The sequence below is a fragment of the Cetorhinus maximus genome, chromosome 5, assembly GCF_964194155.1.
Source record: "Cetorhinus maximus chromosome 5, sCetMax3.hap1.1, whole genome shotgun sequence".
NCBI lineage: Eukaryota > Metazoa > Chordata > Chondrichthyes > Lamniformes > Cetorhinidae > Cetorhinus > Cetorhinus maximus.
In genome coordinates, this window is record NC_135883.1 from 69258335 (window position 1) to 69285743 (window position 27409).

The window sequence follows — 27409 nt, forward strand, 5'->3', positions numbered from 1 at the left end:
ACTGGGGAGCAGCTATAGATAGTTAATTAAGGAAATTAGCTTGAACTGTTTTTTTCTGTACCTGGGCTCAGCTAGTGCCTTTATTTTCAGACATTTCATTGTGACCTAGCACTGGAGTGCGACATCAATGGAGTGCTCCGAGTTTGGCAAGTTGAGGGAACTTGGTGAGGAGGGGAGGGAAGTGCTCCTTTGCTTTTTCAAACCTTTTGACCCTGTAGGAACTAGTTCTTGCTCTACTACAGGGGAAGAAGCTATCTGTTTGGTGAGTATCTGGTAAGTACCTGGTGAGTGGTTAAGATCTATTCCGTTCCTAAGGTTTAAAAAAGTACAGTTTTTGCAGCAATCGCAGGCTTCCAGCAAGTGCAAGGGTCTATTGACTGCACACATTGGCATTGAGAGCTCCCTGGCAACAGCCAGTCACATTCGTCATTAGGAAAGGTTTCCACTCTTGAAACGTGCAGCTGATTTGTGATCACAAGAAGACAAATCCTGCATGTTTGTGCTCGGTTCCCAGGGAGCTCTCACGATGCCTACATTCTGACCCACTCCCAGGTGCCACAAGTTTTTGAAGGATCTCAGCAATTGCCAGGGCTGGCTCCTTGGGGGACAAAGGATATCCCCAGAAGACCTGGCTGATGACGCCAGTTTGCCATCCACACAGTGCTGCTGAGAAGAGGTGCAATACGTTTCCACAAGTCCACGAATGAGCAGACGATAGGCCCCCTAAAGCTAAAGAAGTTCAGATGTTTGGACCGCTCAAGTGGGACTCTCCAATACTCATGACAGAAAGTGTCCCAAGTCATCATTGTCTGCTGTGCCCTGCACAACCTCGCGCAACAAAGGGGGCATGTCTTGGCTGAGAGAGACATGGAGGACCGAGATGTCTCCTCCGACAATGAGGACTTTGAAGGGGATGGTGATGACAAGGGCCAGGATACCGTGGAGAAACATGCAGAGGCAATTGCAAAGGTACAACATGGCAGACAGGTCCGTGAAAATCTGATAGCTAACAGATTCCAGGCAGAGTAAGCTGCGGAGGCATTTCATTTACCATTTGGTTTTCTATCCTCTGCTGACTGGCAGGCCCCAGTTCCTTTTTGTTAATAGACATTATACTTTGCTCTAATGTATCTTGATCTATGATAGCTGAATTAAATTGTACTACTTAACGTTTCCCCTGTTGGTGTTTTGATTCTTTGAATGAGGCAAACTGCTGATATACAGAGCCCTGGCACTAAATGCGCACATTAGCAAAGCACTCCGTTCTCCCGCGACCTCAGGCACCTGTAAGTAGAAATCCGATTTTTTCCATGCCCTCACAAAGTCTGTGTGCATGGCAAACTGGAAGCAATATGAAATCTTACCTTGGCAGGGATGCACTCATGTCACACCTGTTCCCAATGTGGGGCAGAACTTGCAGAGAGCTCATTCAGGCAGAACCAGATATACAGGTGCATAGGGAGGAACAGCCATGAGAATAGCATTTGGCTCCTCGGTCGCTCCGCCATGCAGATTGATCAGGGAAGGTTGTGTTCCTGCATCTCGATCGCCACTTGCCCATAGTAAACTCATATACCTTGACATCTTTATCATGCCAAGAAGTTTTGAGGTTACTTTGGAGTCCACGGTCCAGCACACAGGACCATTCTACTCTCTCACCTCATGGACTAAGACTCCGGTCCTTCAATGAGGTCCAGTGCACTTTGATTGCAAACCCTCTATGCGAGGTCTACTGCAACCCTTGATAAGACCAAACAGATCATAATGTGAGGCCTCACAAAGGCTTCAGTCAACTGCACACACACACCTCTTTAATCCTACATTCAGTCCCTTTGCAGTCAAGGCTAATTTCCCCATTACCATTTACTTGCAGCCTTCACCTCCATGTTAGCTCAAAATGTCAAATTTATTTATTCTTTCATGGGGTGTGGTTGTTGCTGACATGGCCAGCATTTGTTGCCTGTCCCTAATTGCCCTTGAACTGAGTGGCTTGCCCCACCATTTCAGAGGCCAGTTAAGAGTCTACCACATTGCTGTGGGCCTGGAGTCACGCATAAGGATGGCATTAGTGAACCAGATGGGTTTTTTACAACAATCAACGATGCTTTCATGATCACCATTATGAGACTAGCTTTTCAATTATTACTTGAATTCAAATTCAAGCTGCTGCAGTGGTGGGGTTTGAACCCCTGTGCTCCAGAACATTAGCCTGGGCCTCTGGATTACCAGTGCAGTGACTACTCCACTACTCCACCATCTACCCCTATCACCAAAGATGGCCACTAACAATTGGACCTGCCCACCACAGCTTTTCCCAAACATGTAGGGAAGCCTCTGCTTTTCTACTGTTAAGAAGATAGCGTAGCACTTCACTCTCTCAACCCTGAAACTGCATCTACATTATTCCTTGACATTCACAAAGCATGTTTAACTCCCCTTGAGTACTCCTTGCATCCACCCACATCTCACATCAGGGCAACAACAGCAGGAGCTGCAATGACCTTGCCGAACACTCTGCATAGACACCTTTTTCAGAGGGTGAGCTTTAAGTAATGGCTTGCACAATACTTACCGAGGCCTCAAACTTCCAAAAGATGGCCAGTGCTTAATTGTGCACTTGTGGAATTATTGAGTAATCACTATGTTGATAATGTGAGACAACTGAATCTATAGGCATTAATTATCAGACTCTGAAGGGGGCCCAAATTCCACACCTTTAAATATCCATGACCATTGAAGCAACTAGCAGTAAGATGGAATCCAGGACGCTTCCAAACTAGCAAGTGATCATATATTTACTAGTACCAAAAGTATATAAAATGGTTGTACACCTGTGCCACTTGTGTGCATTCAAATCGTTTTTATCTTTCTTTTAATATTACTATGGATAGGTGCAACCTCGACAGGCTGAGGTGGAGGCGGCCTGATGACTGCTATGCCCTGTTGACTGTGATGATTTTGGCAGATGTCCTCTGGTGGCTCAAGGCCTAGAAAGCTCCTGCCTGCTAAGGGTCTCCTGCTCAGGTTCAGGTGCACCCTCCTTGTCCTGACCTGCTGAAGGCAATGGAGTCACTGGCAGGGGGGTGGAGCAGCAGGGCACCCTTGGAGTGCTCTAGGATAAAGCCGCTGGGGTGCCTGGCTGGCGCTTCTCCACACTGCGGGTGCCCAGTGGTACCTCCCTGACTCCTTGAAGAGAAGGGGCACCTGGAGGGAGGTCGAGGTGCCCCATTGCCCTGTTACCCAGCTGCAATGCACCCATGGCTAGAGCGATGCAGTGCAGGTCCGAGCACAAATTTGGCAGCCACTGTGTGTTCTGCTGGACCTGGGTCTCCAAGGAGGCCGCCACTCTTGAGATGAGCTTGGATGCCGGAGCCACAACAGCAGTCAGAATCTGGACGGGGTCCTCCAGCTTTCAGTCCAGTCTGCGCCTCTGGCATCTCTGCCTGATGTTCCCCTGCCTGTCTCCTCATCTCCATCAGGTCTCTTAAGGCCGAGTCCAGAGGCTTGTCATCTGCATGGGGCTGAGCAGGGGCCAGGCCGACGAGTTTCAGAGACCTCAGCTGTCACTTCCTCCACCATCTGTGGACCCGTGTCAGTGATATGTTCACTAGGTTGTGACCCCGGGCCTACTGTAAGACGTGCACCTACCGAGGTGAATGTCTCTGCGCTGGTGGAGGGTGCAGGTGAGCGCCGAGACGGTGTACCTTCTGAGGCATCCTCCTGAAAGATGGGTTGGAGATGGAGCTGTGGCTGGTCTCTTTTTTACTGGTACCTGGAATGGAGAAAATAAAGATTTAGTGGATGCAAAAGCAGGCTCCTTAATTAAAGCACTGTGTTACTCTGTGGACACATCTGACAACTGCAGACTGGAGGCATTCTCACTGGCTTCCTGGGAGAGTTCTATCTCACCTTCAACACAGATATGGCCCTCCTCCTACTCAGTTAGCTTGGCAGCCTGCTCCTCGAAAGGGGTGAGGACTCAAATGTCCAGAAATCCGCCTCCTGTCTTGGTCCGCCCCCTCTTGTGGGCATTTTTGCACTGCAGACAGGCAGAAAGATTGAGTGTCATCCTAATGGGTGCATGAGCAGTTTAGGAGCATGCATGCCTAGGCAGCCACTGAGCCCTCCCTCCCCAGTAAGTGATTAACAAGCAAGATGTCCTGCAACTGATAGAAGATTGAGAGCACGAAGTGACTGGCATACATTCAGTATATACGTCCCTTCTGCTGCTGAGCCCTGCAATCCAAACCCCCTGACATCCCTGTGCACTCGCACACCTTCACTGCCTGTTGCCCTTATGAGTGTCACTGTGCAGTGAGCAGATGGTACTACTTACCCTGGCGGAGCACAGCAGATCGTTCATCTGCTTCCTACACTGCTGGGCGATTCTTTGGTGGGCCCCATGGGCGCTAACCTCTGCTGCCACATCTGCCCAGGCTGCCATGGTCAAGTGGGAGGGCCTCTTGCTGCCATCTCTGGGAAACAGCACCTCCCGCCATTCCTGGACGGCCTGGAGAAGAATCTCCAGGAAGGCTTCACTGAACCGTGGGGCCGCACGTTGTCTGGCCTGCAACATCCTGGTCTTGGCAGAATTTGGAACTCCTGGCTTGCAGTGAGTGAATGATTGTCCAGGTGCCCTTTAAACATAGTGCCCGGACCTTCAACCCCACGAGGTAACAGCAGGGGCAGTGACTTCCTGCCAGCTCCATTGCAAAATTCAGTGAGCTCCTCGCAGATGTATATGTAATGAGCAGAGTGCAAGATTGCGCGTGGTCAGTCGTCCCACCCCAATGGAAATAATTCTGGCTTCTGTGCCTGCCACCGAAATTAGACTCCAGAACAGAAGGTTCCAGCCCTGGAATTTTTAAAAGAACCCATTAACATTGAGACATAGGACGAATTGACATTTTTTAGAATGTTATGGGTTGTATTATTTCAAATGTTGTTATTGTTTTAAAATGTTGTGGATTGTCTCAGCTGCTGTGGTGAAATTTGTCATTGCTGTCGAAATGTGAGTATAGAGTTTTCAGAGTAGATTGTTAGAGGTGGATTGGCCTGAAGCCTCCTCAATGAGATGGAAGCTTTTAGTAAAAAGACTCCTTTCTTCAGCTTTGTAGTTACAGAGCATCAACCAGTCAGGGAAAAGATTGAAGGAAGAGCTGTGTAATTGGGGAAGATGTTGGTGTAGTGGTAATGTCAATGGAATAGTAATCCAGATTAATGCTCTGCAGACATGGGTTCAGATCCCACTAGAGCAGCTGGTGGAAGTTTGCATAGATCATTGAAGGTGGCAGAACAGGTGGAGAGAGCAGTTAATAAAGTATATAGTATCCTGGGCTTTATTAATAGGGGCATAGACTACAAGAGCAATTTATATAAAACCCTCATTAGACCTCAGTTGGAATATTGTGCCCAGTTCTGGACACCATATTATAGGAAGGATGTGAACACATTGGGGAGAGTGCAGAAGAGGTTTACAAGATTGGTCCCAGGGATGAGAAACTTCAGCTATGAGGATAGATTGGAGAAGTTGAGACTGTTTTCCTTGGAGAGGAGAAGGCTGAGAGGAGACTTGATAGAAGTTTTCAAAATCTTGAGGGGGGCTGGACAGAGTAGATAGGGAAAAGCTGTTCCCACATGTAAGAGGATCAAGAATGAGAGGGCATGGATTTAAAGTGATTTGCAGAAGAAGCAAATGTGACGTGAGAAAATACTTTTTCACATAATAACCGGTTTGGGTCTGGAATGCACTGCCTGGAAGTGTGCTGGAGGCAGGTTCAATCAAGGCATTCAAGAGAGCATTAGATGATTATTTGAATAGAAACAATGTGCAGGGGTACAGGGAAAATGCAGGGCAATGCCACTAGCTCATAATGCTCATTTGGAGAGCTGGTGCAGACACACTGGGCCGAATGGCCTCCTTCTGTGTCGTTAAGATTCTGTAATAACATTGAGTTAACACAGCATGGCAAAGGTATGCGTTCTGCTGAGTGCCCTCTTCACTTGTTTTTCATTCATTCACAGGATGTGGAGTATCGCTGACAAGACCAACATTAAACTGTAAGATTTAGGGGTTTCGACGTATAAAACCCTTTTAAATAAAATTACAAGTTCCAAATGTTTAATCCATAACAAAGGGGCCCTCAGTTGTGCTTGACCCAACAAAGTACGAACAACCAGTATTTTTGAATTAAGCAGAATTTATTAAGTAAAATGTAAAATATACTTAACAGGAAGCAGTGAAGTCAGCCTGGAAGTACTTTATCCTTCAAAGGCCTAGGATTCCTTGAATGCTGACAGCACAGCCAAAGTCCGTTTTCTTCTGACTCAAAAGTAATGATGAACTGTGTCTCAGAAGAAGGTATACCATTGAAACGATGGTAAAACTGTGCCAACAAAGATAGTAATTTGCCAACTTTTATCCCTCATTCCTCCTCCCTTTTTTGGAAATCGTCCAAATTACCCCTTTTCATTGGCTATAGGTGAGTGTCATCTGACCTTTGCAGCCCCTGCTTCATGGGTCGTAAACTGAGATAGAACTCTATCTCTTATTTCCTTAGACTCTAGAAGTTTACATTTCATTGCGAACAAGCACTGCATCCTTTAGATACAGATTACCAATGTATAAACAATGTCACATCCTGTTGCCAATAGCACACCTATTCGTAAACATTCACATGAACATACTCTAACTGACCCCTACAAACGCTAAAACCATTAAGAACAAATGTTAAAAACACTTCATACCATAATGTCAGAAAATAAAGGTTTCCAACTAGTGTAAAACAATTAAAGCAATGCATGTTTTGTTTAAAAGTAAAGTTCATCCTCAGTTCAAGCCATTGAACTCAGCCCTTTTAACTATTCCTTGAAAGCAGACAGCTCCTTGAATTCAGGCCTGAGGCACCAATGAAGTCATAAACTACATTTAAGTGTGGTTTCTTACAAGTACTGCCTTCCTGTTCCCCAATTACTTTGATTGTTAATTGTCTAACAAATTCAAACCGAACTATTGAAAAAGTGGCTAGCTTAAAATTCATAAACATTCATTCACCCTATACAAAACCCCTAGAAATATAACATTATCAAAATCTTACAGGGTGTCGCTGACAAGACCAGCATTTATTGCCATCCCTAACTGCCCCTGATAAGGTGGTGGTGAGCCACCTTCTTGAACTGCTGCAGGCTGTGTGCTATAGGTACATCCATAGTGCTGTTAGTTAGGGCCACTGGGGGCCAAGTGAAATTTTCAAGGCTGAGTTTGATAGATTTTTATTAAGTTAGGGCATTGAGGATATGTAGCAAAGGCAAGTAAATGAAGTTACTATACAGACAACCATGATTTAATTCAGTGATATGATAGGCTTGAGAGGCTCAATGATCTCCTCCTGTTCCTATGTAAAAATGATAAGTTTATGATTAATAAGTATAATCATGCAGAAACAGATAAAGCGTAAATTCCATATATTTATAGGGTTGTAAATTGATGAAAATTAGTTCCTCTTTTGTCTCATTCCAAATGTTATTTTCTCCCTGTAAAGGAATATCATTTTTTTCTGATGCAAGTGTGAATGGAATTTGCATTTTGTAGATAAGTTGAGAGGTTATTTGATTTTCAAAGGGACATAAAATGTTTTACAACTGGCAAGATAAATAAGGCAAAGCTATTAAGTTTATTTTTCTCAAAAGTGCTGGCCATAAGAACAATATGAAAGATTTTTATAATCTGGGAAAAGTAACTTTCAAGGCAAGACTGAAACAATGGGATTTACAGATCAAAAGGCAAAAAATATATTTAAAGAAAGATGGAAAGCTGTATGGGGAGTGGCCCTGTGAGATTTTGAGAGGGGGACTGTGTGAAATAGACCTGTGAAAAAACAGCCTCTTGCCACCCCAGAGAAGTGCTGGTTTGGTCCAGAGTGCAAGGTTTTGTTGAAAGCCTTAGAGTTCCATTGTCGTGTGAGAGGGGGAGAGAAGCTGTGAAATACCTCCCTCATAGCATCAGTGGGTGCTTGTGGTAATATTGCTGGATATTTTGTAGATTAAGAATCTATTCAGACTGTTATCTGAAAGGGGTGTGTAGTTTGGAGCCTAGTTAAGTAGAACTCTTTTGGGAACTGTTATAAGATTAAGTCTAACTGTGTAACTGTAATCTTGTGTGTGTAACTTTTCCTTTTCTTTTGTTAATAAATGTTTTAATTTAATCTTTAAAATCTTCAAAGGTAGTAGTGGACTATTTACTTCTGACTTTAATGTACATACCTTCTTGTAATGAATACAAGTTGCAAAATTGTTCTGATAGCTTGACCAAGTTTCCCTTTGGGATTTGGTCAGCCTGGCAATTACCATCTACCGTATCATAACATTCCCCAATCTATGTACTTAGTCCCTGGCACATTGGGGTCCTGTTCTCATCCACTCAGAGTTTGGCATAATATGACTGATGGGTTAATTTAATTTTCTCTTTCCAGGTTTTTACTGCATGAATCCTAATAATGGCACATGCATTATACAAATAATAAATATACCAGACTCCAATATTGTACCATCAAAATAAGTCCCATTGAACTGATATCCAAGGCAGACTTGTTTTAAAATGTCTGACCTTTACATCCTGATCAAGGATGTAAAGTGTTCTGATTGGAGAATTTTGCACTGACAGCATTGCAAGAGTGAGATCAAAATGCTAAGCCTGACTGTCAGTTATACCCCTTTGTTTGCAACAACACTCTTCCTTGCTCACACTTGTCAGACTCACTGGTTTATTGCACTTTTTCAATACCTAATTGTGAAAGTTCCTATTTTCAGACAAATAATTCATGGGATATGGGCATCACTGGCAAGGCAAACATTGATTTCCCATCCTTAGTTGCTCTTGGAAAAGAGGTGGCGAGCAGCCACCTTGAGCCACTACACTCTTTCTGGTGTAGATACATCTGATAAGGAAGGCATTCCATTCTATCAAATATGCAGCCTTCATTTCCTCCATATCCAGATCTCTACAATAATAAGGGTTTCCTAGGCGAGAAGAAATAAGGTTACCTGCTGTTTCTGTAGTTTTAGTTAAGCTGATATTGCAAAATGGTCACAACCAAGAATATTTCATGTTTCTTGTAATTTACAGAGTACAACCTGACTTTCCTGAGTGATTTTATTCATCGCCTGCTTTATGGCAGCTTGAAGTAACTCCCTGACAGATTCAGGTTTTACTTTGAGACTTGACTTTAGTGTCCATGCATTACCATAAGAATGTCAGTCATCAGATCTTTTAAAAGCCAAAATGTTGGATGGAGGGAAAGAGATGAGTGTGTGGTGCAGTGAGTAACACATATACCTTTTACCGACAGAGCAAGGTTCAAATCCATTTTCAATGCACTTATTTGTGGGTATATACCCCCACAGGTGCAAGGTGCCATCGACTGCACTCATGTGGCGCTCAGATCTCTGTTGCAACACACGGTCAATTATGTCAACTGCAAGGGCTTCCATTCACTGAGTGTTCACCTGGTGTGCAACCACCACAAACACATCCTGCAGGTCTGTGCACGGTTTGCAGGGAGGGTCCAGGACTCCTACATTCTCAGTCGGTCACAGATGCCTGATGTCTTCCAGGGCCCATAGTGGCTGCAGGGATGGCTCCTCGCGGACGAGGGCTACCGCAGAGGACATGGCTAATGACACCCGTGCAGCGGCCTCAGACTGCAACAGAGTGAAGGTATAACGAGACTTATGCTGCGACTCACACCTTGGTGGAGCAAACCATCGGGATGCTGAAAATGAAGTTCTGGTGCTTGGACCGGTTTGGTGGAGTCCTGCAATATAGTCCACAGAGAGTGCCATGTATCATCGTCACCTGTTGCGCCCTTTACAGCCTGGCGCTGCAATGGGGATAGAAGCTGGCTGAAGAGGGTCCCTTCAGATTTCTCTTCAGAGGTTTCTTTGGGACCTGATTGGAGGCCCTGGGTTGTGGACTACTTCGTCTATTTCCCAGATGTGCCTGTGAAAGCAAGGAGATATAATCAGTGCATTGCAGTGGCCTGAAAAACAGGATACATCACTCACAGCATGGTTGTCTGGTGGATATTGCACTGCTGGATCTTCACTTGGTAGAGCAGTGCCAACCTCACCCTCAGCACAGGAATGGTCCAGATCCTCGCCGGCCAGATGGATAGCTCTGTTTTCAAAATCCGTGAGAACCTTGATTTCAGGCATTCGTCTATCAGCCTTCAACCCCTTTTTGTGTGCCAGCTTGTCCTGCATGAATAGAGATGGAGAGGATGTAAGCAGGACGCCTGCCAGGCCAGATGATAAATATGCCTGGCACGTGTGGGTGGTGAGTGACCCCATGGATGGGATGAGGACAGTGAAGGTGTGTATGAGAGAGTGAATGGTGATGTCCCTTGAACTGGCAGTGAGTGAGGTCCCTGTGGATGTGTGATGGGTTGGTGAGTGTGTGAGTATTGAGAAAAGTGACAAACCCTGGCGGAACGGAGATCATTCATCAGTCTTGGGTGGCTGTCCTCTTTTGCAGTGCGTTAGCACTGACCACCTCTGCCACTGATTCCCAAGCCAGATTGATGATGTTGCTGCCCATCCTGCAGCCAGAGTGGGGGTAGAGGACATCACGGTGGGCCTCCACAGCGACCAAAAGGCACTTGAGGGCCGCATCATTAAACCTGCGGGTTTCAGCCTTTTGGAGCCATGTCTTCCATGCAGCAGTTGTGGGCTGGAAGCACTGAGAGATGTGCGCACGGCTGCACTTTAAATATGCCGCCTGGCGTGAGGAAGCGGCGAGGTGATGGCGTGGCAGGCAAATGACAGCCCGCCCACCATCGAAACGATGTGTTTCCCGGGAATGCATAATTAATGTGGTGGGTTTGGGACGATATGGTGTGAGAAGCCGCCATTGCGGCTGGTGGGTAGAGTGTCATTTTACCCACCTGCTACTGCACTTAGTGCAAATCTGGGACGATTCCGCCCTAGGTGTGTGAAACACACCACACAGATTAGAGCTGGTAGGAGCAGGTCTAAACTTTGTGGAGTCCTTTGGAAAGGCGGGATACCTTTTTGGAGAGGTAGAGTGGTACCCCTTTGGATATGGTCCAGGGGCACCTTTGAGGGAAAGTCAGGTATCCTTTGGGAGAGGTATGGTTCTCTTTGGGAGAATAAGGTGCCTTTTGATAGAGGTTTAGGATTGTTAAAAGTGGACATAAATGTGCATTAAAAGTGCATAAGCTCATTGGAACTTTCAAGAGAGTTGTCAAGAGGAACTGCCAAGCTGTCAAAACATGTAAAACTCCTGCTCTTTAGATCTTTTTGAAAAAATGGTGGAATCTTTAAAAACATCATTGCGTGCTATTTCACTTTGTCTATTGATATAAGCCTGAGGGTTATCGTTATTGGATTTGTGCTGCATGACTGATTCCACAACTTTCCATTATCACACTGGGGTGTCTTCCATTTCAGTTTGATTGACAGCTCCCAGTGGTTGACTCTTTGAAGTGGGACTATGAATTCCAGTGCTTGTTTTTATACGGGATTAAGCACTTGAATGGAATGTTTGTTCTTATGTAGTTGAAGGAATGTAAATGTAGTGAATGGGCTTTTATGAATTAGTTTTTTAAAAATAATATCTGCAATAGATACTTAGAACTTTGTTTTATTTAATCTCAGCATGGCTCCTGAGGTCTGTCCATGGTGGATAGTGGATGAGTTGGCATGATAGTTGTAAGGGAAAAGTTGGGACATGGGTTGGCATGAGTTGACACTAAATTGGCATGAGGCTATGGGGGGCCATGGGGGTTGGGTGGAGAGGCATAGGTTGACATGGACCTGAATTTCACCTTCCCCTGTCGGTGGTTTTTAGGAGGGGGGAGCATGAAATTGAAGAAATTGGATCCCCTCCGGGTTCCCGCCCACCTCAACCACGCGGGGATTTTATGCTGGGGTGAGCAAGGCCTCAGACGGGAAGCCCGCCCTTGCCCTAGCTGAGGCCCTTAAGTGGCCAATGAAGGGTGGGTAGAGGGCATAAGGTGGCAAAGGTTGGCATGGGGAGGGTTTGAGGGGTGAGGACTGGAGAGCTGTTTTTTGTTTTAATACATTTTTAAAAATCTTTGACAAGGTGCTAGACCGAGGCAGGCCTTCAGCCCAGCCCGTCTCCACACTCGGCAGCCTCCGCACTCATTCTGGGGTCACCCAGCCCAACTTCCAGAGAACCCCGCCACCCTGGAACAAAAATCTCCCGGGTCGGATTTGCAGAGTCGGTAAATGTCCAGGAGCGAAAATTCAGGCCACAGTGCTTGTAACTGATTCAAAAACTAAATATCCACAAAGGCAACGAAAATATTTTAAAAATATTTAATTTCTCATTCTAGATTTCTATGAATGTAATATGCTGTAGTAAATAATGTTCTGGAAAATCTTGGTTGACTTGTATTGTAGACTGTATAAAGTCTGTAGATTTTAATGCTTCAGTGTGTAACTGACAAAACCTCTCTTTGAACAATATATGGGAGTAATGGATTGCAATTATAAGTGATTCTACATGTATCTAACATAACCCTTTAAGGAGAACTTTACAAGCATTTTTTCAAACACCAAAATTGTAAAGTATCTTCTTAAAAACAGTGCCCTTGAAGTCACAATGTGCGAAGATTATCATGTGGGTGCTTAACGCATTTTTATTACATTATAAACGAACCGTTGGAGTTTATGTTGATATGCTAAATGGCAAGGTTTCCATTTGTTAATTATAAAAAGGCGTTGAATAAAAGCTGGCTGCACACAGATATACACGGTTCAGACCAAAAAGCATTTGTACTGAATCCTTTAGTCCAGCATTTTAAAATAAATGGTTTAAATGGCTGTGCTAAAATATCATTCAAAGTAATTTAGAATGTTAAGCATTCATACTCTTACCTAAGCACATAATAATTTCAAGCCAGTGCCCTTTACATGACGTAGAATATCTAGAAAAAGGACAATTCTACAGAATTTTGAAATGTTTTTAAAATAAATTAATTTTCAGGGACCGTATTTTCGATCAAAACTATAAATATAACCAATTAACAATTTCTACATTTATTCTGTGAATACTTATTCCTCCATGTGTGCTCTACCCAAAAGGCAGGTCTTTGGCTCATTGTCTGCTGATGCTTCATCCTGAGCTGTTTTCTTGGTAGATTTTGTCAGTGGTGGTTTGCTATTGCATTCCACTCTGAGGGGTAGGGCAAGGCGGCATGTCTCGAGTCTGCCACAGCCAGAACGGAAGTCGAACCCGCTCTGTTGGTGTTCATCGGAACCAAATGTTAGTCAACCAAGCTAACCAGCACCTCCATTCTGTGAATATTGGAAACTAGCTGTGTCCCATATTGTTTATTTCTGTTTTTCTTTACAAGTTCATGTCTTGTATTTTTATGTATCATATAGTTAAGTATATGTGTGATTTGAAATATGAAGAGTTCCTGATTAGGCACCAATTCACAGTGACAAATTCTGTTTATTACATGAAATACTATGATTTCTATTGATGCAATCTGTATTTCTGCCCCACTTTTGGTGCAAGGTATGATCTTGTGGCATTGCTGAAAACTATGGCCAGCCCATCACTGAAGTGGGTATTCTGCAATGATGCAATGTTTCACAGTGGAAGATGCTCTGGTGGGTGAGGGAGGGCACCATAAATTACCCCAGGGTGTGGAGTCTTGTGTCTCTTATCCCTATTCTCCCCCTCCCCCCCCCACTGGGGTCAGTCACCTCACACTGTCCTGAATCCCTGACTCCAGCCCCAGGGATCAATCATTCCACACTGTCCTGTGTTTATGCCACTCCCAGGATCTATCACCTCTGTTCCATAGCCACCTATTCCATTCCTCCCTCTGGTTTGAGGCTGAGCTAGACTGTTCACAACCTTAGTGTCATATTTGATCCTAGGTGAATTTTCGAACACATATCCATTCCTTCACCAAGACCAAAAACATCATCTGATTCCAACCGTGCCTAAGCTCATCTGCTGCTGAAACCCTGATCCAATTCTTTGTTATCTCTAGACTTGACTATTTCAGTGCTTTCCTGGTTGACTTCCCACCTTAAACCCTGCATATAATTTAGCTCATTCAAAATTCTGCTGCCTGTATCCTAACTCACACCCAGTCTCATCCACCCATTACCCCTGTGCTTGCTGACCTTTGTTAGCTCCCAGTCAGACAATACCTCAATTTTGAAATTCTTATCCTTGTTTTCAAATCCCCCTATGGCCTCACCCCTCCTAACCACTGTGACCTCTTCCAACCTTTCTTTCTCTCACTCTCTTCTCCTTTAAGACGTTCCTTTAAATCGACTTCACTATCCACCTCCTGTGGCTCAGTGTCAAATTTTGCTTTCTAACACTTCTGTGAAGCACCTCGCATTAAAAATGCGATATAAAAGCAAGTTATTGTTGTTTAAAAAAGATGCATAATATACAAGAATATTGCTGAACTTTTTAAAAAACAACTTAACATTGAAATAAATGCTGGTTAATTTTGGAACGTGCAATCACCTCATTTTCAAAACATTCATATTGAATGCTAAAAGTTTGACTTTCACTTGACAGAACATAGTACTTGTATTTGTGGATGACTTCATTCAAAAGCCGCAATCACCGGGCACAAGTATAAAGCTCCGTTTAAATGATTTTATTCACCAAATACTCATGTCATCTTTTCTCTCTTTAGGAGACTATATGGTGAAGTTACAGAAATATCCAGTTCGAGCCAACATCAGGCTTCATCACAGGACCTGAACTCTGTCAGTAAACCCCAGCAAACCTTTACCAAAGAGGAGTTTCTGAAGCTGATGCTACCAGACAGCCCTCCTTTGGAGCAGAGAAGGAGGAAGGTTAGCCATCCCTTTAGTCTGTGCACCTGTCAGGGTTAATTCATGAGACACATCCACTGATATTTTTAACAAAACTCTAACTGACAGAGCAAAATTCTGAACAATGCTAGGTAAAGCAGTGAGCGCTCTTTTACACAAACACCCCCAGAGAGGCATTCTGACTGCACTCCAAATATACTAGCATGCCCAGTACTTCAGAACAATCAGCTCCACAATATGGATGGCAGCTCTTTCTGTTAGATTCACAACATGCACTGCATGAGCATCTAGAATGGCAATCTATTTTGACTTATTATTAACATGTCTGTGTACTAAGTATAGTTTACTACTTACTAAAAATAACAATTATTGTATTGACCAGTGCGACTACAGTCAGATGTCTTGTGTATGTTGAAGGGGGATGAATTGCTGTACAAACTTACTTCCTACCCAACGCCTGTCAGGTCTGCGGCTTCCCTGCTGTGCTTCTCCCATCTGTATTCTGTGAAGCAGTTTACAAGGAAATCTTTCAAGAACTGCAAATTATAAACAAGCAAAAACAACAGATTGTATAAGTAGGGCAGTTTAGCAACAACTTGCATTTTAAGTAATGCCTTTAACATAGTTAAATGTCCCAAGGCACTTTACAGGAGTGAAATCAGACAAAAGAAAAAAGGGTTGAGCCACATAGGAAATATTTAAACAGGTGACTAAAAGCTTGATCGAAGAGATAGGTTTGAAGGAGCAGCTTAAAGGGAGAGAGAGAGGTGGAGTGATTTAGGGAAGTGATTTTATAGCTTAGGGCCTAAAAGTTGAATGCACAGTGGGATGAAAGGAGTGGGGGATATACATGCCAAAATTAAAGGAGTGCAGATATCTCAAAGGGTTGTAAGTTGAAGGGCATTATAGAAAAAGGAATGGAAAGAGGCATGGAGGAATTTAAACACAAGGATGAGAATTTTAAAATTGGGCATTGTTGGACCAGGAGCCAGTATAGGTCAAAGGACACCAGGGGTAATTGCTGAACAGGAATGCTTGCAAGTTAGGATTCAGGCAGCAGTTTTAACTTAGTTCTAATTTTTTTTTGAAGTGCTAAGTAGAAAGGCTGCTGACTAATAAAAGGTGCTGAATAAACAACTAGATGACTACATTGCAACTGTATTATGTAACTGCATTAAATTTGTATGCCTCCCCTTTCATTCATTTTCCTAGAATAGTTCCACAATCTCCATCCTGTGCTCTACATCATGAAAGCACAAGACATTTTGTTGTCTAGGAAGGCTATTCACATACTAAAAATTAAACAGAAAAACCTGGAAATACTCAGCAGGTAAGGCAGAATCTGTAGAGAGAGAAACAGTTAATGTTTCAGGCTTATGACTTTCATCAGAGCTGGAACAACTTTCACATCCTAATATTAATAAAAGTGGGATTTGAAATTATTTTCTGCATTATATACCCCTGTGCTGTCATTCCCAGATGAATTTTTTGGTTAGGTAATAGAAAGGGTCAATGAGGCTAATGCAATTGACAGAGTGTACATAGAATGATAAGAGTTTCCAAAAGGCTTTAGATAAAGTGCCATGTAATAGGCATCCCAGCAAAGTTGAGGCCAGTGGAATAAAAGGGACAGTGGCAGCATGGATGTGAAGTTGGCTGAGTGACAGGAAACCAAAAGTAGTGGTGAACAGTTTTGGGGACTGGGGAAGGCATACAGTGGGGTTCCTCAGGGGTCGGTACTAGAATCACTGCTTTATGTGATTATACATTAGATACCTAGACTTGAGTGTGAAGGTCACTATTTCAAAGTTTGCAGATGAGACCAAACTTGGTTGTATTGAGAACTGTGAGGAAGATAGTGATAGATTTTAAGAGGACACAGACAACTTGGTGGAATGGACACATATGTGGCAGATGAAATTTAATGCAGAAAAGTGTGATGTGTTGTATTTTTGTAGGAAAAACTAGGAGAGGCAAAATAAAAAAAGGTATAATTCTAAAACGGGCGCAGGAATAGCGAAACCTGAGGGTATATGTGCATAAATTGTTGAAGGTGGCAGAACTGGTTGAGAAAATGGTTTAAAAGGAACGGGTTCCTGGGCTTTATAAATGGACAAATACAGTAAAAAAAAACCAAGGGCTGAATTTTCTCCCCATCGGGTTGGGGGGGAGGGAGGGGTGGTTGTGCAGGGGCGGGAAGGAGTGAGCACGAACCCAAACGGCGCCCCCAAACGGGTCCGTGCCACCATTTTATGCGGGTGGGCCAATTAAGGCCCGCCCAGCGTGACATTCACTCGGAAGCACTGAGCACTCCCCGTGCGAGCGGGGTGGCGGGGGGAGATTCCCTGAGTCCGGGCCTGCGCATGCATGCGAAAGGGCACAGAAATCTCCCTGAGGCACATCTGTGCCTCAGGGAGATTTGTTTAACTTTTAAACATCTGAATAAAGTAATTAAAAACTTTTAAAACATGTCCCCTCATGTGACAGTGTCACATGAGCTGGGACATGTCAGTGAATTTTTTAAAATCATTTTTATTGAATGTTTAAACACTTCATGAAACCTCATCCTGCCCGTGAATGAGGTTTCATGAAAAATGCGAAAGCCACCTGGGCTCTTCGCCTGCCCGCCAACCTTAAGGTTGGACGGGCAGCTCATTTAACTATGTTAATTAGTTTTTAACAGGCCTTAATAGGCCTTTGACAATTTGGCGGACGTGCAGCCGACTTGGCTGCGTGCCCACCAAACTGAAAATCTAAATGACGCGCAGTGACGTCAGGACGCTCACCCGACATCACCACGTGTCATTTTACACGTCCCGCTCACCAACCAGAAAATTCTTCCCCAAGGAATTTATAATGAACCTTTTATAAAACATTGGTCCGACCTCGCTTCGAATTGTATCCAGTTCTAGGCACTCACATCAGGAAGGATGTGAAAGCTTTAGAGAGGGCGAAGAAAGATTCATGAGAATGGTTCCAGGGATTTTTTAAAAATTCATTCATGGGATGTGGGCGTCGCTGGCTAGGCCAGCACTTATTGCCCATCCCTAATTGCCCTTGAGTAGGTGCTGGTGACCTGCCTCTTGAACCACTGCAGTCCATGTGGTGTAGGTACACCCACTGTGCTGTTCGGGAGGGAATTCCGGGATTTTGACCCAGCAACAGTGAGGGAATGGCGATATATTTCCAAGTCAGGATGGTGAGTGGCTTGGAGGGGAACTTACAGCTGGTGGTGTTTCCATCTATCTGCTGCCCTTGTCCTTCTAGGTGGCAGCAATCATGGGTTAGGAAGGTGCTGCCTAAGGAGGCTTTGTGAGTTCCCGCAGTGCATCTTGTAGGTGGTACAGTGCTGCCACTGTGCTTCGGTGGTGGAGGGAGTGAATGTTTGCAGATGGGGTGTCAATCAAGCGGGCTACTTTGTCCTGGATGGTGTCAAGCTCCTTGAGTGTTGTTGGAGCTGTGCTTCATCATACTCTCGACTTGAGCCTTGTAGGTGGTGGACAGGCTTGGGGAGTCAGGAGGTGACTTATTTGCCACACGATTCCTGGCCTCTGACCTGCTCTTGTAGCCACAGTATTTATATCACTAGTCCAGTCCAGTTTCTGGTCAGTGGTAAACCCCAGATGTTGATAGTAGGGGATTCAGTGATGGTAATGCCATTGAATGTCAAGGGGCGATGCTTAGATTCTCTCTTGTTGGAGATGGTCATTGCCTGGCGCTTGGTGTAGCACAAATGTTACTTGCCAATTGTCAGCCCAAGCCAGGATATTGTCCAGGTCTTGTTGCATTTGGACTTAGACTGATTCAGTATCTGAGGAGTCGTGAATGGTGTTGAACATTGTGTAATCATCAGCGAACATCCCCACTTCTAATGATGGTAGGAAGGTCATCCATGAAACAGCTGAAGATGGTTGGCCTAGGATACCACCCTGAGGAACTCCTGCAGTGATGTCCAGGAACTGAGATGATTAACCTTCAACAACCACAACCATCCTCCTTTGTGCTAGGTATGATTCCAACCAGCAGAGAGCTTTCCTCCTGATTTCCATTGACTCCAGTTTTGCTAGGGCTTCTTGATGCCACACTTGGTCAAATGCTGCCCTGATGTCAAGGGCAGTCACTCTCACCTTACCTCGGAAGTTCAGCTTTTTTGTCCATGTTTGAACCAATGCTGTAATGAGGTCAGGAGCTGACTGACCCTGGCAGAACTCAAACTGACCATCAGTGAGCAGGTTATTGCTAAGCAAGTGCCGCTTGATAGCACAGTTGCTGACCCCCTTCCATCACTTTATAGATGATTGAGAGTAGACTGGTAAGGCGGTAATTGGCCGGGTTGGATTTGTCCTGCATTTTGTGTACAGGACATACCTGGGCAATTTTCCACATAGCCAGGTAGATGCCAGTGTTGCAGTTGTACTGGAACAGTTTGGCTAGGGGCACAACAAGTTCTGGAGCACAGGTCTTCAGTACTATTGCCAGAATCTTGTCAGGGCCCGTAGCCTTTGCAGTATCCAGTGCCTTCAGCCATTTCTTGATATCACGTGGAGTGAATCAAATTGACTGAAGACTGGTGTCTGTGATGCTGGATACCATGGGAGGAGGTCGAAATGGATCATCCGCTCAGCACTTCTGGCTGAACATTGTTGCAAATGCTTTAGCCTTACCTTTTGTACTGAAGTGCTGTGCTCCCCCCATCATTGAGGATGGGGATATTTGTGGAGCCTCCTCCTCCAGTAAGTTGTTTAATTGTCCACCACCATTCACAACTGGATGTGGCAGGACTGCAGAGCTTAGATCTGACCTGTTGGTTGTGGAATTGCTTGGGTCTGTCCATCGCTTGCTCCTTATGCTGTTTGACACACAAGTAGTCCTGTGTTGTAGCTTCAGCAGGTTGATACCTCATTTTTAGGTATGCCTGGTGTTGCTCCTGGCATACCCTCCTGCACTCTTCCTTGAGCCAGGGTTGATCTCCTGGCTTGAAGGTAAAGATAGAGTGAGGGATATGCTGGGCCATGATGTTACAGATTGTGCTGATGGCCCACAGTGCCTCATGGTTGCCCAGTCTTGAGTTGCTAGGTCTGTTGGAAATCTATCTCATTTAGCAGTGTGGTAGTGCCACACAACACGGTGGAGGGTTTCCTCAATGTGAAGACGGGACTTTGTCTCCACAAGGACTGTGTAGTGGTCACTCCTATTGATACTGTCATGGACAGATGCATCTGCGACAGGCAAGTTGGTGAGGATGAGGTCAAATATGTTTTTCCCTCTTGTTGGCTCCCTCACCACCTGCCACAGACCCAGCCTAGCAGCAGTGTCCTTTAGGACTCAGCCAACTCGGTCTGTAGTGGGGCTACTGAGCCCTCTTGGTGATGGACATTGATGTCCTCCACCCAGAGTACATTCTGTGCCCTTGCCACTCTCGGTGCTTGCTCGACATGGTGTTCAACATGGAGGAGCACTGATTCATCAGCTATGGGAGGGCAGTACGTGGTAATCAGCAGGAAGTTTCCTTGCCCATGTTTGACCCGGCGCCATGAGACTTTATAGGGTTCAGAGTCAATGTTGAGAACTCTGAGGGCAACTCCCTCCCGACTGAATACCACTGTCCTGCCACCCCTGCTGGGTCTGCCCTACTGATGGGACAGGACATATTCAGGGATGGTGATGCTGGTGTCTGGGACATTGTCCATAAGGTATGATTCCATGAGTATGACTATGTCAGGCTGTTGCTTGGCTAGTCTGTGAGACAGCTCTCCCAATTTTGGCACAAGCCCCCAGATAAGGAGGACTTTGCTGGGTCAACGGGATTGAGTTTGCCATTTTCACTTCTGGTGCCTGGGTTGATGCCTGGTGGATTGTTTGGTTTCATTCCGTTTAGACTTTTTAGCGTATTGATGCAGCTGAGTGGCTTGCTGTGCCATTTTCAGAGGCCATATCAGAGCCAACCACATTGCTGTGGGTCTGGAGTCACATGTAGGACAGACCAGGTAGGATCAGCAGATTTCCTTCTCTAAAGGACACTAGTGAACCAGAAGAGTTTTTACAACAATTGACAATGGTTTTATGATCAAGATTAGACTTTTAATTCCAGATATTTACTGAATTCAAATTCCACCATCTGCCATGCTGGGATTCGGACCTGAGTTCAAATTCTGGATTACTAGTTCACCAGAATTAGTATAACAACATGCCGCTGCCTCCTCATAATGAGAGATATCTGTTACATGGGTAGATTGGAGAAGCTAGGGTTGTTCTCTTTGGAAAAGAGAAGGCTGAGAGGTTTTTTGATAGATGTGTTCAAAATTATCTGAGGTCTAGACAGAGTAGATAGAGAGAAACTGCTCATTGTCAAAAAGGTCAAGAACCATGATTAGATAAATACAGATATGTCAGGGGGTTGTGAGACTAGAGGAGATTATGGAGTTCGGGAAGGGCAAGGCCTTGGAGAGACACAAAAACAAGGATGAGAATTTTAAAATGTGAGTCATTGCTTGACCAGATGCCAACATGAGTCAGTGAGCACAGGAGTGACGGTTGAACTGCACTTGACGCTAGTAAGGGCATGTAATAGTAATATGTAATAAATGAAATGACAATATTCTGAGTAGCTATTTCTGCCCAGCATGCACCTTGGCCCAAAAATGGAAATCATCAGTATTGCACTTGTACTTAAAAGGTTCTGCAGCCTCTCTGTACAATCAAAGTCCATCTCCATATCTTAAGGATGGAAAATCAACCCTGTGCAGAATTCATTATTTAATTTTTAAAGTACACACATACAGACAGCCATGAAAGACATGCACTTAAAATAACAATCATAATGATTTATATCAGGTCCCCCCTGAGGTGAATGCAGATGAGACTAGACAGGCCCACATCACTTGTCACTGGGACTACCCTGAGGACATGTTTCAAGTATTAGCATGGATATACAGTATATACATATTACTGGTGTATACCCAACACATTTATGTACATAAATAGTATAAATCTATCTATCTTCAAAACTGTCGGCCAGTCAGAAGACTTGAGACTTTGTCACCTTCTCTCCAATCCTCAATCATATCCCCCCCCAAGACTGTATTTCTCCAAAGATAAGTGCATAACCCCTCGAACCTATCCTGATATATCCAATCTGAGGACTTGTAGCTAATTTTGGGCACCTTTCTACCAACCTTCTCCAGGATTTCTAAACTTACCATATGTGAGGACTCAAACGAGAGACAATTCTCCCAGCTGCAACTGTGCTAAAGCTTTGTACAGCCTAATTAGACTATACCTAATTTTAGATTATATTTTCTACCAATACAACCTTAAAACCCTATTTTTTCCCCCCAATATCCTAGTTACATTGCTGTGGTCCTTCACATCCACTACAACCTCCAGATTTCTCTCCTGCTCCATTGCCTTTAGTGGGTAATTCTGAATTTTTTTTATTCATTCACAGGATGTGGACTTCACTGCCTGGGCCAGCATTTATTGCCCATCCCTACTTGCCCTTGAGGAGGTGGTGGGTGGTGGTGAGCTGCCTTCTTGAACTGCTGCAGTCCATGTGGTGTAGGTACATCCACATTGCTGTTAGGAAGGGAGTTCCATGATTTTGACCCAGTGACAGTGAAGGAACGGTGATATATTTCCATTACTGCCTCAAAGTGCATCAACCCTATCCAGAATTAATTATTTAATTTTGAAAGTACCCTCATGCAGACAACTATGAAAAACATGTGCTTAAAATAACAATCATAATGATTTCTCCCTGAGATGAATGCAGATGAGACTAGACAGACCCACATCACTTGTCACTAGGACTACCCTGTGGACATGTTTCAAGTATTAGCATGGATGTACAGTATATACATATTACTTATGTATACCCAACACATTTATATCCTTATTCAACTCTTTAATAATGATGAACAGCAATAGCCCCAACACAGAATCCTGCAAGAGTCCACTCGTGAGCTAGCCCCATGGACATCTGTTACCTTTGACAATGACCATTTGCCTATAAGTTTACAGCCAGCTGCCTATCCAGCTGACTGTCAATACTATATAACACAACCTGCTCCAATTGACATCTATGTGCCAGTCTATCAAAGGCTGTCTGGAAATTAAGATACACACCTCTACAGAATAGGCAGCATCCACTAGTTTGATACTTTGACAAAGAACTCAACTGGATTATTCAAGCATACACTCCACATAGTAAAGCTATGTTGAGATTCTCCATTAACTGTCTCATCCTTTATAATGGATTTCTGCACCTTCCTTAAAACTGGCAGCTAACGAACAAAGCTTATAATTTCCAAAGCCTGAATTTTTTTTCTCCCTTGAATATTGGGATCATTTGAGATTTTCTCCAGTTGGAAGCAGCGCAAAGAAGGACCTTGCATTTATGTAGCGCTTTTCCTAACTTTGAGACATTACAAAGCAATTTGCAGCCAATGAAATACTTTTGAAGGATAGACAATGTTGTAATGTAGGAAAAGCGGCAGCCAGTGTGTGCACAACAAGTTTCCACAAACAGCAATGGAATAATGACCAGATAATCAGTTTTAGGTCTTGGTTGAGGAATAAGTCTTGGCCAGGACACCCTAGATTTTGTGTTGTAGTCTCTGGCTGGGGCTTGAACCCACAACTTCCAATTCAGAAGGGGTAATGCTACCACTAAGCCACAGCTACACCTATTTGCCAGAGAGCTATTCAGTATACAAGCAAATAGGTCATATAATATATACCCAATTTCCTTCAGCACTCTGACAGCGGAAGCTGCTCAGGCAGGTTTGAACAGCTCAATCTAGCTGAGACCAATTCTGCATTTCATTGGCCAGAATTTTACATTCGGCGTTCGGGCTCAGCGGGTGGCGGCGGTCGGGGAGCCAACCACAGCCCACGATCGGCTCCGCACCGCAATATCACACAGGCGGGCCAATTAAGGCATGGATCGTGAGCGGTAGCGCTGAGCGCTGCCTATGCAGGCGGGGGAAGCAGAGAGAGCCAGGTCTAGCACGCAGTTTGCACATGGGCGCGAAAGAGCACTTCAATCTCCCTGAGGCACGGAGCTGCCTCAGGAAGATTGAAGCGCCTATTAAAAAAATTAATAATGACGTTAAAAATTTAATGAAACATGTCCCCTCATGTGACTGTGTCACATGAGATGGGGCATGTTTTTAATGACAAAAGAAAGTTTCTATTTAATTTGTAAGAGCTTTAGGAAACCTCATCCCGCTCGTGGATGAGGTTTCCTAAAAAATATAAAGGCTGCTTAGTCATTTTGCCTGCCCGCCAACTGTAAGGTTGGTCGGGTAGCATAAAATTCAGGTTAATTAGGTCTTAATGGCCTTAATAGGACTTTCAATTATCAGCGGATGCGCAGCTGACTCTGGCACGCGCCCGCCGAATGCAATACCATGACGGTGCGCGGTGACATCGGGACGCCCGCCATCGCGCGTCATTTTATGTTCTGGCATGTCAGGCACACGCCTGCACGCCGAATGTAAAATTCTGGCCGTAGAATCGTTTTCAGCACCGCCCCTAAACTAGCACTTTAGCATTATCTTCAGTAGTGAAACTGAAACACACAAGAGCGGGAGCTACACTATAAGAAGGATGAACCAAAAAAAATTAAAAGCTGTTCACTCATGAAGTATACCATGCCTGAGTTTTGGAGAGGTGATGACACTGGGGAATTGAGATGGTTGTTATCTTCAGCAGACACATCTTAATGGCTTGATCCTGTAGCCTGCACCATTTACATTCCATGTGGAGACAATTTAATGGCTTTTCCTATTAGACCTTTAACAATCACTGAACACAATTACATACAAAGAGAAACAACCTTGCTCTTCTTCACATACTCACCCAATATTTAATTTCTTATTACTCACTGTGTGTTTTCTATAATAAATACACATAATTTGAAGTAGACAATCAGCTTTGAACATATCACAAAAATTCAACACACTTCCACCGAAAACCAAAAATTGTTTATTCTGACTGCAGTAAAAAAATCCAGTGTTAACACATTAGTTTCTTCATGTGCCACATGTGTTTCATGTTTTGGGTAGATAATTATTTTAAATAAAGAAAATCATTTAATTCTAGCATTATTTTCAGAAACTGAAATTAATGCTATGATTCATAGAAACAGATATCTTAGCACAATAAGAGGCCATTCATCCTTTCTTGCCTGCACTGAATTTAAGCTCTTGGTAGCTGATTTTACATAGTCCCATTTTCCTATATTCATTCCATATCTTTCTATTAAATGCAAAGATCAAATTAGCATCAAACACCACTTGTGGTAAAGTATTCTTCATCCTGCTAACCATGCAAAAGTGCTGCATAATCACTCATTCATTCATGGGATGTAGGTGTTGCTGGCTAGGCCTGCATTTTTTGCCCATCCCTAAGTGCCCTTGAGAAGGTGGTGGTGAGCTGCCTTCTTGAACCACTGCTGTCCATGTGCTCTAGGTATACCCACAGTGCTGTTAGGGAGGGAGTTCCAGGATTTTGACCCGGCAACAGGATGTCATAAAGGGGGATTTGGTGATGGTAATGCCATTGAATGTCAAGAGGCAATGCTTAGACTCTATCTTGTTTGTGATGTTCATTGCCTGGCACTTGTGTGGCGCAAATGTTACTTGCCACTTGTCAGCCCAAGCCTGGAAATTGTCCAAGTCTTGCTGCATTTGGTCATGGACTGCTTCAGCATCTGAGGTGTCGCGAATGGGTGCTGAACATTGTACAATCTTCAGCGAACATTCCCACTTCTGACCTTATAATGGAAGGAAGGCCATTGATGAGCAGCTGAAGATGGTTGGGCCTAGGACACTACTAGGAGGAACTCCTGCAGTGATGTCCTGGAACTGAGATGACTGACCTTCAACAACCACCGTCATCTTCCTTTGTGCTAGATATGACTCCAACCAGCGGAGAGTTTTCCCCCTGATCCTAATTGACTCCAATTTTGCTAGGGCTCCTTGATGCCACACACGGTCAAATGCTGCTTTGATGTCAAGGGCAGTCACTCTCACCTAACGTCTGCAGTTCAGTTCTTTTGTCATTGTTTGGATCAATGCTGTAATGCGGTCAGGAGCTGAGTGGCCCCGGCAGAACCCAAACTGAGCGTCAATGAACATGTTATTACTAAGCAAGTGATACTTGATAGCGCTGTTGACCCCTTCCATCACTTTATGTGGTGCTCATCTTGAGACCCTGGCCTCTTGTCATCCCTATGGAATTTTCTCACTCACCCTCTCTGTCCTGCACACAATTTTTAGCCCTTTTTGCAAGCTGCATGGAATTATAATCTTTGGACAGAAGTTTATTGTCAGCAGGCAGATTCTGTAGATGTTTCCATCATCATGCATTCAGTTAAATTTGACTTTTTTCAGCATTACCCAGTCTGAATATATTTGTACTCTAAGGCTGTTCCATCTTATTTATTCTATTTTTCTAATGCATCTTAACCTAAAGATGACTGAATAAAGTTTCAAGGGGTAGAATTTCACCCATGTCGGGCAGGCTCGGTGGGGTCGGTCAGGAAGCCCACTGCACCAGAAGGCAATTTCATGCTGGCAAGCCAATTAAGGCACACCCAGCTTGAAACGCGAGCGGCAGCGCTGCCTGTGCAGGCAGGGGGAGGAGTACAAGCGGGGCGATGGCAAACTTCGCGCATGCGCGTGAGTGCCCGCTTCATAATCTCCCTGAGGCTAAGAGCTGCCTCAGGGAGATGAAGAGGTATAAAAACAAAATAAAGAAAATAAAAATGTAATGAAACATGTCACCTCATGAGCAGGGACATGTTATTTATTAAGTTTTAAAATTTTTATTTTATTTTTATTTGCTTTTGGAAACCTCATCCCGCCCATGGATGAGGTTTCCTAAAAAATGCAAAGGCCGCTTGGCCTTTTCACCTGCCCGCCAACCCGCCGAATGAAATATCACATATCATTTTATACTCGGTCGGTCGGTCGGGCACACGGCCACCCGCCGAGCTAAAACTTTTGCCCAAGGGTCATTGATTTTAACAATAAATATCAGATTAATTTCATGTGTTTTCCCACTGTTTAACTGTGGATTAAAACAAATCTTTTCATTTATAGTGTCACAACATAGTAAAAAGTCACAAGGCACTTCACAGGAGTGTTTTCAAACAAAATTTCCCTCAGAGTCACTGAAGGATATATTAGGAGAGGTGAGGTAGGTTTTGAGGAGCATCCCATAAGAGAGAGAGGCAGAGATGTAGAGAGGTTTAGGAATAGAATCCATAGCCTAGAGCTGAAGGCATGGCTGCCAATGATGGAACAATCAAAATTGGGGATGTGAAAGAGTCAGGAACTCGAGGAACGCTAAGATCTCATATCATAAAACTCAGGTCATTCTTCAAAAAATTATATACTGACTGAGCTGGCCGAGTCCTAAAGACACAGCTGCTAGACTGGGTCTGCAGCAAGTGGTGAGGAAGCCAACAACAGAGAAAAACTCTACTTGACCTCGTCCTCACCAATCTACCTGAGATAGATGTATCTGTCCATGGCAGTATTGGTAG

At 44.2% G+C, this 27409-nt stretch overlaps 1 protein-coding gene across 4 annotated transcripts in view; it reads left to right on the forward strand.

The window, feature by feature from the left end:
- Positions 1–27409, forward strand: part of LOC144680703 (signal-induced proliferation-associated 1-like protein 2) — a 637588-nt gene that overhangs the window by 518734 nt on the left and 91445 nt on the right. For all 4 annotated transcript variants that reach the window (XM_078541960.1, XM_078541959.1, XM_078541961.1 and 1 more), the window contains one exon: positions 14715–14877. In XM_078541960.1, coding sequence (XP_078398086.1) covers positions 14715–14877 — 163 coding nt within the window. The remainder of the gene's footprint in view (positions 1–14714; positions 14878–27409) is intronic.